At 38.9% G+C, this 11,374-nt stretch overlaps 1 protein-coding gene and 1 long non-coding RNA gene across 2 annotated transcripts; one reads left to right on the top strand and one right to left on the bottom strand.

Moving 5' to 3' along the window:
* The first annotated feature begins 2,557 nt into the window (after window positions 1–2,557).
* Window positions 2,558–6,537, top strand: MGP (matrix Gla protein). Its single transcript, XM_032253721.1, has 4 exons — window positions 2,558–2,747; window positions 4,216–4,248; window positions 5,398–5,473; window positions 6,156–6,537. Exons 1-4 carry the CDS (start codon window positions 2,687–2,689, stop codon window positions 6,295–6,297), a joined length of 312 nt encoding a protein of 103 aa, XP_032109612.1. The 5' UTR covers window positions 2,558–2,686; the 3' UTR covers window positions 6,298–6,537.
* Window positions 5,362–6,840, bottom strand: LOC116533838. Its single transcript, XR_004261466.1, has 2 exons — window positions 6,717–6,840; window positions 5,362–5,528 (listed from the first exon to the last, which is right to left on the bottom strand). It is a non-coding gene; the product is annotated as an uncharacterized LOC116533838 (long non-coding RNA).
* Window positions 6,841–11,374: the final 4,534 nt, after the last annotated feature.

Genomic DNA, 11,374 nt, shown 5'->3' with positions numbered 1-11,374 from the left:
CCTAACCAAAGCCACTTTTATTTCTCTGTTCCCATGTCTCACTTTTAATATGTCTCACCTTCCACAATTGCCTCAGTTTTTCTTTGTCACTCAATCACTACCTAAAACTCACCCAGCAAACCAAACTAGTAAGGCTTTTCTCATTTCCCCTTCTCCGATTTTTTTTTTCTACCCCCATTCTTTTCCTCTCTTGTCTCAGATGAGTCGATCTTCGTCCTTTCTAATGTAAGTCTCCCAACCCTGCTTTATGGGTTAGTCTAAGTTCTCTTCCTAAAAACATATGACTAGAGTTGGCATTCACAAAATTGTGTTTGAAATGGGGAGTAGGGTGACAGAAGAGAAAAATGAGGGCTCTGGATTCTCACACGTTAATAATTTTTACAAATCATATATAAATGGGATTTTACAGAGAATAACCCAGAAGTAGATGGAGAGCAATGGACAGAAAAGTCAGATGAGGGACTGAAGAGACACAGCTCCCAAAAGAGAGTTAGCTACAAAAAACCAAGTCAATAAAGAGAAATGCTTAAGTTGAGGGAATCCAGTGGAAGCAGTGATTTGAGGTGAACAGAAGGTGAAGCTTAAGTTGAAATGAGAAGTATAGGATTTTTGAGTTTAATTTCTGGGAGTGTAAAAAATAAACAAACAATTGTGATGTCAGAGGCTGAAAGATTATAGTTGCCATTTGAACTTGGGGATGAGGAGACGTCTAGAACTTGACTGGAGAAGGACTAATGTACACTGGAAAGCACACGTTTATTGCAGGAAACTGGGAAGACTTTTTCTGGAGTTGGAGTGAGGACGGGGAGAGTAGACTACTCATTTTAAGGGCGAAACATTGGAACTAAACTTGTTTGATGTTACGTTAATTGGGGGTTAATTACTAAGCTAAGTACATATGAAACATTTATGGCTAGCTTGTTCCCCCAGAATCATGCAATGTAGTGAACTGTTTTTCACACTTTAAATTATTCATTGATTCGGGTGATTTATCTTAGAAGATGGACGCTGAAACTAACGCTCAGAGTAGGTTGTGCTTTAAAGAGTGAAACAACCGCCAACCTCATTTGTGGGAATTGTGATAGTTGAATTTATCAAGGATGAACATACATGGTCTTCTTTCTGAGATGTTCTTTAAGATTTTCTCACAGAGAATCTATTTCTTAGGTTTTGGAGGGAAAACTCAAATTTTATTCATTCCTCAGAACTCAATCTTTCAGATTTCAAAGGAGTTATTTCTTTTAATGGAGACTCTTAATATTTATAAAAGCTCTTCAGAGCATGGAGGGTGGGAGGGAAACTCCATCCCAATAACACAAAAAGAATGAAGCATGAGGCTCCACCTAGTTCATCACCACTCCTTGAAATACATCAGTAGTGAAAGACACATCCACCCACCCCCAACCCAGCCCAGCCCTGCTGCTGTTCCAGCCCAAGGGTCAGAGGTCCCAAAGCTGCAGCTCTTCTACAATCTTCTGCTCTGTGACTCAAGTCTGTTGTCTTCAAAGAAAACCATTGGGCACCCAAGCAACAGAGGCACATCTGGTTGGATAGATTTTGTGATTGCAAAAGAAGGGGGGAGAAAAAAGAAAGGAAAAAAAAAAGAGGTCTCTCCACAAGATAACCAGAGGCATGAAACTGAAATCCTCCTGTGGGATAATAAGCTAGTACTTCTGGGCCTGATGGTGTAGTGAAACCCTGTGCCTGAGGATACGTTACAGTGAAAGAGTGAAGTGAATAGCAAGGAGCCATTACTTACCTCCTTAGGGAGGTGTCTTGCTTGTCCATACATCCCCACAGCACCTAGCACAGTACCTTGCATCTCATTTGCCACTCACTAAAAAGTCTATCGAGTTAGTTAATTATCGAGACAATGCCCTCAGAAAATGAGAAAAGAGTCCCCTTGTAGCCTTGCTGCACTTTCCATCACTGACATTCTGCCTAAGTGAGAACTAGGGCACAGGTCTGAACTAATGTCCAAAACTGGATGGGCAAGTTACAATGGTGTCGATCAAGGAAACAGAACTCACGGGGCACTGGACAGCTCCACCCTGCTGACTCCTCGGAAAAATGCACAAATGCCTGATTGGTTTGGGAATGATAGGTCTAGGATTAACACTACTGGGAAGATGTCTAAATTATAATCAGCATAGAAAATGAAGTCCTTCTGGAAGAAGAGGCAAAGGTTATAAAGAAGAAAAGAAAAGAAAGTGAAGTCCCTTCTCCCCACAAACCTCTCATCAATCCATCAGGGTAACAAACAGAACGCTAGGGCTCTGTCTGTGGACCAAACCCAAAAGGCCTGTGGTCAGGGCTAGGAGGATAGATCACATGTTTGAGGCAACTCCCTCTGCGGGCTTTTGCCCAGGTCTGTCACCAAGCGTAGGATGGCCACAACTTCTGCACCAGAGCAGCATCCTGCTGTAGCACGGTCAGGACCAGGAGTGAGGGAAAACTGCCCACTTAGAGTAGATAATATCTGGAAGGAATGACTGTTTGGGAAAAGTTCCAGTGCTAGTTCAGTGCCAACTCTTCCCCACCTCTCCGGCCCTCTCCCACTGGTTCCTCCCCTCTCAACTGCTCTGGTTCCTATAAAAACCTCACAGCGTTCCACTAACATCCTGTAGGAGCCTCTCTCCCTACTGCTGCTACACACAACCCTGCCACTGACCTGCAGGACGAGACCATGAAGAGCCTGGTCTTTCTCGCCATCCTGGCTGCCTTAGCGGTGGTAACTTTGTGTTATGGTGAGACATTTTTCTCCCATTTCTCTGAATTTACTTTTCTGCCTCTGATTTTGAGTCACTTCTATTTTTTCTCTCCCTCCTCCTCTTCTTCCCCCTTTCTCTGTTATAATGTTAAAGTACCATTACTTTCACATTTCCCAGTCTCCACGGAAACTGATCTGTTGTATTAAGTCTTTTTTATATCCTAAATATCCAGACTCTTGTGCAACTTAACAGAAAAGCCCTTTCAGTGGTAAGTCTCTGTATATCTAGAAACTCAGATATTTCAGAAAGAAGATACCAAATTCCCAGCCACTGCGTTCTCATTTTTAAGGATATTAATTTAGACTTTGGTATCAATGGGTTAAGGATATTGTTTAAACCATTTGCCTTTGAGAAAATTAATTTTCATGTGAAGTATTAAGTATAGCCCTGTCTAGGCTATACTTAATATCATGAACAATATCATGAACTTACTATTTTTGTTCAGTTAATTAATTTTAAATAAAGTTTTACATCAAAAGAATTTTAGAAAAGAATCATTTTCATAACTTCTATTGTCAGAAAATAAATTTTGCCTTTCTTCTATATGTCGTTAAATATACTTCTGTTTGTTCAAAGCTTAAAAACGGAAATCTGAAGCAAAGTTATTTACTTAATTCAGTCTCACACTTCAATTACCTGGATATTTTCACTGTTTTTAAATTTAAATTACATTAACAACCAGAAAGATTATGCTTCTCACTCTTGTATTCACAAATTTTCTATATCAGAGGATTTGATTTCTTCACCTCCTTTTTAACTTTTGAAGAAAATTTACTTGCTAGCAAATATTAATGGAAGCCTCTTATTCCAAAATTTACCTGCTGTGCTCAGGAGAGTTGCAGAAAGAAGAAAACTTTTGCTTTGACATCGTTTCAGTTCTCTCTCTGAACTGGCATTGTGCCCAGGGTGCGCTGTCAGCTGGAGCCAGTGGTTTCAGTGGCTGCCAATTTAACACAGGTTCTTAAGAGGTTTTCGGATCCCTCTTAGAAACTTGTCTTAGTAAGCCCAGCAGAGCAACTGCCCTGCAGTTCTCTTGCCTGGAGAAACCTGGCCGTCTTCTGGATCCTTCTTAATCCTCTTTGACCCGTTCTCAAACAAGCTCTGAGTAAATCAGAGAAGATTGTTCTCTGGAGACTTCTGTGCAGCACTTAAAGTGTCTTATTTTGATTGTCTAAAGACGTCATACTTGGGAAATTTTAGCTCAAAATGGCCACTTCCTCCTTCAACATCAGAGAAACTAAAATACAGAGATATTCACAGCAAAGCCAGAGCTAGAGAAAAGCCTCATAAATCCCAAGTTCCTGAAATTTGTAATAACCACACTGCTAAATATGTTCTTCACATTTTCAGACTCTTTCCTCTCCTTCCATCCCTATATTTGAACTATTACAATGTCTAAACTGATAAATAATGATATAATGAATCTTTTTATTTTTAACTCCAGAATCTCATGAAAGCATGGAATCTTATGAACTTAGTAAGTGAATATTTAACTTCCTTATTTAAATCTCTTGCATTAAAGAACCTCTCCCTATTTTTAAATAAACAAGATGGTAAGATATATAACAGGGAGAAAAAAAGGGGGCCTCTTTTGGAAAACTAAAGTAAATTTTAAAATCTAATGACTACAAAAATTGCCAAAGGAGCAATTTTTTAAGCTTGAAGTAGTGCAATATGGGATTTAAGCTGCATGCAACATACTCAGAAGCCATAAAATCTCATTTGGAAATTTTAAGTTGGCACCACGTCAACCACACAGATGGAAAACGAGGAGTAATGACAAATGGTAAAGCACAGAGTTGGACGCCAAGTCAGCTGGAAGACCACAGGCGCCACGTTAAGCTGAGTGCTGTTTTGCTGTGTTTTGTTTTTTTTTTGATGGAGTCTCCCTCTGTCACCCAGACTAGAGTGCAGTGGAGCGATCTTGGCTCACTGCAACCTCCACCTCTCAGGTTCAGGCAACTCTCATGCCTCAGCCTCCCAAGTAGCTGGTACAGGCACACACCATCATGCCCAGATAATTTTTGTATTTTTAGTAGAAATAGGGTTTCACCATGTTGGCCAGACTGGTGTTGAACTCCTGGCTTCAAGTGATCCACCCGCCTCAGCCTCCCAAAATTCTGGGATTACAGGCGTGAGAATACTGAGCCCAGTCAGCTGAATGCTGTTGAGTAGCTGGTCTTATAAAGACTGAGCATAGGAGGAAATGGCATATCACTCTGGTTTTCCATTTATTCGTTATTTTTATAGTGTTTTAACTGTTCGTTCACTGACAATCTAGAGTTATGCTTCATAAATCCTCAGGACAGAGAATTTCTCCTCAAAAGGAATTTAAAACATACCAAGTAGAAATATGTAGATTAAGAAAGGCAAAGTGATTGTCCAAAGGCAAAACCAGCAAAGCTGACATGACCAGTCTTTAAGACACATGGATTGATTACTGGTTTCATTTGATCAGGAAGTTAGTGAAATCTACTTTATACCCTCCTTTGATTTTTGCCAATCTCTGGTTATGTGAACTGCAGAAATTAAGGCACTTTCAAATATATTTGTGTCAAGGAATATTCATGGAAATATTTTCAGCTATGTATTACCAAAACTGCATTTATTTATTTTCTGTTCTAAGATCCCTTCATTAACAGGAGAAATGCGAATACTTTCATATCTCCTCAGCAGAGATGGAGAGCTAAAGTCCACGAGAGGTCAGTAACAAAACTTCATGAGGGGCGGTCATTTTTCCCAGAGTAGATCACAGATCTGAAGTGGAGTGGGAAACAGGTTTTTCATCATATACATTATTTCTAATTGTATCTTTAAAATCAAAAAACTTAAAAACAATATACAGAAAACAACTGAATTATTAGAAAACTATTTGGGGAAAGATCTGGAAAGGAGAGGGAAGGAGGAGAGAAAGGAGCACAGAAAGAAAACTTCTATTTTCATTTAAAAAAAAAAAAAATCTCCTGTTCTGCCTTCCCTCTCTGGTTTTTTTGGTTGGTTTGTTTGTTCGAAGCAAGAGTCTCACTCTGTTACCCAGGCTGGATTGCTGGCACTATCTCATGCCTCAGCCTCTCAAGTAGCTGGGATTACAGGCACATGCTACCATGCCCAGCTAATTTTTGTATTTTTAGTAGAGGCAGGGTTTTGTCATGTTGGCCAGGCTGGTCTTGAACTCCTGACCTCAAGTAATCCGCCCTCCTTGACCTCCCAAAGTGCTGGGACTACAGGCTTGAGCCACCACACCTGGCCTCTCCCTGTTCTTTAAATATCTCTTAGCTTGGGTGGGGAGCATGGAGGGAAACAATCTCCAATATTTTTTCTTATCCATTTTCTCATTTTTCCACTTTATGCTTCTCAATTTTTGCCTCTTTTTCCACTTTCTAGGATCCGAGAACGCTCTAAGTCTGCCCATGAGCTCAATCGGGAAGCCTGTGATGACTACAAGCTTTGTGAACGCTACGCCATGGTTTATGGATACAATGCTGCCTATAATCGCTACTTCAGGCAGCGTCGAGGGGCTGAATGAGATTGAGGGAAGAAAAAAAAATCCCTTTTTTTCCAGAAGCTGGCACCTGATTTTGTATCCCCTTGTAGAAGCATTACTGAAATACATAGACTCATATACGATGCTTGTTTCCTGTATATTCTCTTGTCTGGCTGCACCCCTTTTTCCCGCCCCCCAGATTGATAAGTAATGAAAGTACACTGTGGTGAGGGTCAAAGGAAAGTGAATGTTCCATAATAAACTCCTGGTGTGATACTTTCATCTTGTAAATCTGGTTTCTTTTGGGAAAATACTGAGATATTTTAAATCATGACCCACCTTACCCAAAATAGGAGATTCTGTTCATTTTATATCTAGCATTGATTTGAAGAAAAGCTACCTAGAAAGAAGGAAGCTTAGAAGGCGCTCATCCAGCCATAAATTCTCTAAACCCTCTCTACCTTGGAATCTGTGAATGGAATCTGGTATGTTTGTTCCAGGATTTTCCTATTGGAAGTTGTGGCAAACACAGGGCTCACTTGATCTGTTTTTCATCCCTTATACATCAAAGTCAAAAAATTCTGAATCAAGATAACCTAGAAGAAGAGAAAAAAAAAAAAAGAGGAAAAGGGGAAGAGAAAACAGAAGGGACAAATAAAAAATAATTGGCAAAAACTATCAATAATAGTTTATAGGTTTAACTATATCAATAATCACATTATATGAAAATAGTCTAAACAATCCAATTATTTTTTACTTCTATATATATTTTTACTTCCACATTTGTTATAGGTTCCACACTATATTTTTATTATTCTTGCTTTAAATAATTTTAATAATTTCCTTTAAAGTTTAGATAATAAGAAAATATCTCGGACCAGGCACAGTGGCCAACACCTGTAATCTCAGTACTTCGGGAGGCCAAAGCGGAAGAATTGCTTGAAGCCAGGAATTCAAAACAAGCCTGGGCAACATAGCAAGACCCCATCTCTAAATTTTTGGGCTTTTTTAATTAGCCAGGCATGGTAGTATAGTCCTAGCTACTTGGAAGGCTGAAGCTGGTGGATCACTTGGGTCCAGGAGTCTGAGGCTGCAGTGAGCCATAACCATACCACTGCACTCCAGCCTGGGAAATAGAGTGAGACTCTGTCTCTATAGAAAAATAAAAAAGAAAAGATCTCATACACTTACCCATGTAGTTTTCATTTTCTGTATCTTCATTCTTCTTTTCATCTGGTATCATTTCCTTTCTGCCTGAGGACTTCCTTTAGCTTTTCTTGTAGTTCAGGTCTACAGAATTCTTTAAAGTTTTGTATGTTTGTTTTTATTCTTGAATACTGAATCCCAAGTTGCCATTTTTCTTTTAATTATTTTAAGATATTCCACTGAATTCTAGCTTACATAGGTTTTTGACATAAAATTTGTTGTAATTCTTATTTTTGTTCCACTGTGCATACTGTGTCTTTGACCTCTGGCTGATTCTAACATTTTTCTCTTTATTACTGCTTTTGACCAAATTGATTCAGACCTACCTTGATTTGATTTGTCTTATTTCTCTTGTTCTTGAGGTATATTGACCTTCTTGGATTGCATAAAATTAGAAAAATTTTCAGCCATTATTTTTTCAAATACTTCCATCCGTCACTCCTCCTCTCCTTTAGAGGATCCAATGGCATGTACATTTGACCAGTTGAAGTAATCCAACTCTCTGATGTTATTTTAAATTTTTATTTTAATATAAATTGCTTTTCTCTGTGTGTTTTATTTTTTACACTTTCTATTAATGTGTCATCAGGTTTATTAACCTTTTCTTGACAATATCTAATCTTATTTCATCTAGTGTATTTTGCATCCCAGGCACTGTGGTTTTAATCATTTGGATGTTTTCATATCTTCCACGCCTCTACTTATATTTTTCAATGTATTTGATATATTTAAATTGTTACAATACCATTTTAGTGTCCTCATGTGCTAATTCTAATATGTGTCTGTTTTGAGTTCGTTTGTTAGGTTGATTTTCTACCCATATGAATCACAATTTTCTACTTTTCTGCATTCTTGCTTAATTTTATTTGATGCCAGACATTGTAAATTTTACCTTTTTGTGTGCTGGATATTCTTCTATTTCTGTATGTGTTCCTGAGCTTTACTCTGGATCCAGTTAAATCATTTGGATAAATTTGATCAGTATTTAATCTAAGGCTAATTATTTCTGCACACTAAGCCAAGACCTTTCTGAATCCTGCGCCCAATGTCCCATGACAATAAATGTAGCCTTGAGTTAACAGCAGCCTCTGTTTCCTCTGTTCTTAGATGGTAATCTCCCCACACACATATGCCAATTGGTCCTCTGTGTGTACATGAGACTGCCCTACGCTGATATCCAGGGATCCCTCTCACTCTCTCCTTTGCAGTATTTTGCCATGTGAAATATAGTCACTGTATTTGTCTAGAACTTTCAACTCCATCTCAACTCAAAATGTCCACTGGACTCCAACTTGATTCCCTCTCCCTAAGCCATGGCTTAGAAACTCTCTTAAGGCAATAGGATGGAGAAGCCATAGGACTCACTTTGTTTTCCATACCATATCAATTGCCATCTGTAATTGCCTAATGTCCAGGGTCTTAAAAGCCATTTTTTGTATGTATTGCCTGTTTCTCTAGTTGTTTCTGAAGGAAAGATAAATCCCCTTTCTTAGATCAAGTCTTAATTCCTTAGACTCCATCTTAGCTAAAAGTCCATTAAAACAGGCAGGACTATTTCAATGGTCATCCCAGCCTCAGAGTTCCCCCATAAAACTGGCGCAGACACATACTGTAGTTATGTCACAATTCAAATGCTCACTCTGCCTAGCCCAACTTTCCTCACCCTCTCATGCGTTGTTCCCCAATAAATTACCCACACACAAATCTCTAAATCTTAGAGTTTGTTTCCTAGGGAACCAAATCTATGACAATCATTCAGGTGGTAAATGGTGAATAGTCAACCAGCATCTTCTAGCTCCAGAATCTTCTCACTCCAGCTTGTTTTACTCATTACCTGAGCCTAGTTTCATAGTTTTTGAGTTGGCAAGAGATTCAGCAATAATCTATTTAACCCCCTCATTTTGCAGTTGAAGACTTTGAGAGCTTGAAGTCTAAGTGACTTGAGTGACTGTCCCAAGGGCAGGTAATTCTATTTGCTTGAGAAACTTACTTGTACTGGCCTCATAAAATCTAATTCTTGAAGAGACGTGTACAAATAGCCCATATGTTTTTATCAGCCTCCCATTGTGTATAGTCACACTTTCCAATCTGATGAAGCTATTTTTAATGTAGTTTCTACCTCAGTCAAAACTGTATCTATCTACCATTCAGCTCTATAATTTCTTTTTTTGATATACCCTTGTTTTTCAGAACTAAGACACATAAAGTAACATGTTACAGGTCTTATTCTCCTCCCTTTTTCTCATCTTGGTAAGGTTTTTCCATAGATTAATTTAGCCTGAGAACCAGAGTGTTTAAACATAAGCAGATTACTCTGCCACCACCCATAAAAGCAATTTTCATCTTAGAAGAGTGTCTAAGAATAAGTACTTTGTAGTTAGGCCTCCTGGTTTTTAATGCCAACTCTGCCACTGAGAATGTGTCCATTTTGGGCAAGTTAAGTAATCTCACTGGGCCTCAGTTCCCTTATCTGTAAAATAAGATTATTCTAGTACCTATGTTAGAGTTGCTGTCAACATTAAACAAATCAATATATGTAAAGTACACAAAACACTGCCTGGCATGTAGTAAGTGCTCAGTAGTTCTTAGCTATTTATATTGTATTATGCTACCACCATGCCCTGGATATTTAAAATGGCAAGACAATGCCTCTTTGGAGAGTTACGCTTATACCTCAAGCATCTATAATTGCCTATGAAGAGCGGTCCGCAGGATTCGTAGCCAAACACTGTTAACAGCGCTGGCTAGTTTGCACTTCACTTTTCCTCTCCTCCACCAGGTCACAGCTACCTATGCAAATCAGCATGCAGTTTCAAAAAAGACTAGAAAATTCATGTTCTTCATTTTTGTACTCAACTGGGTTTGAAATTTTTGCAGCCAAGGTAATTCGTACTAGAATGGAACTAAACTTACATTCTTATATTGTAATAGTAGCAGCATATGCAGACACCACGTACCCTTACCCTTTCAGTAGAGAGAATCTGTAAGCAATCTGTTGCTATATGTACCTTAAGTTCTTGATGTCCTTAGTTATCCATCATTAGTACCTTTTCCAACTAATAATTTTAATGCTTCCTTGTCATAATACAGAACTCTAATGAGACTGAATTCTATCCTAAATTCATGTTGATTTGCAATCCTGAAACTTTGCCTCTGCTTTGCCTATAGTTGCCTCTACTTAGGCACTAGGGCTCTACTTTATCCTAGTTGGCCGTCCTCTGGAATGCAGACATTGCTACCCATCTGATTATTCCTAGATATACCTTCTGCCATGTCCCTTCCACCAGCAAGTATCCCTGACCGTTGATGTCAGTTCAGAACAAAATAGATTAATCCAGTCTGCTTCAATGGCAAAAAAGAGACACCTTAATCCAAGATGTGTTACATACCCTAAACTACTAAGCATCGTATAGGGTTGTGTCCCCAGTAAGTAGACTATACACGTCCGACAATAAGGTGTGGAAGAGGAGTGGACTTTCTTGTCATCATTTGTAAGCCACATGAGGAATTTATATTTTAAATCCCTGCAATTCTAATCTATAGGCCTGAAAATTCTGGTTTCTGTAGAGGAAATATTTTCACCATAGAACGTAGGAAGAGTCTCATTTATGTTGTAAAGCTTCACAGTAACTTCAGGCTCTTCATGCCAAGCAGCAAATGAAGGAGTCATCTTCCTAACAGAAGTAATTAACCATTTCATCAGGAGAAGATAGGGCCTCTGTTACACAATCTAAGGAGGGAAAGTGACTCTGATACCACTGAAACATCTCTTGATATGCCTGTGCCCAATCATGATAGTAGATGGACAGATAATCAGCCACGTTCTAGAATAGCAGAGTGCAGGAGCTCCCAACTCTCAAGAAAGGAGCTCTGACTCCCTTACCAGTTAGACACCAAGACCACCAGACATGCT

The sequence above is a fragment of the Sapajus apella genome, unplaced genomic scaffold (genome assembly GCF_009761245.1).
Source record: "Sapajus apella isolate SASKATOON/1434 unplaced genomic scaffold, GSC_monkey_1.0 scaffold84, whole genome shotgun sequence".
NCBI lineage: Eukaryota > Metazoa > Chordata > Mammalia > Primates > Cebidae > Sapajus > Sapajus apella.
This window is presented reverse-complemented; position numbering and strand designations above follow the sequence as displayed.

Coding starts and splice junctions, on each gene's coding strand:
- MGP (XM_032253721.1), top strand. CDS start 2,687: ATGAAGAGCCTGGTCTTTCTCGCCATCCTGGCTGCCTTAGCGGTGGTA. Junction 2,748..4,215: donor GGTGGTAACTTTGTGTTATG/GTGAGACATTTT, acceptor TTTTAACTCCAG/AATCTCATGAAAGCATGGAA. Junction 4,249..5,397: donor CATGGAATCTTATGAACTTA/GTAAGTGAATAT, acceptor TTCTGTTCTAAG/ATCCCTTCATTAACAGGAGA.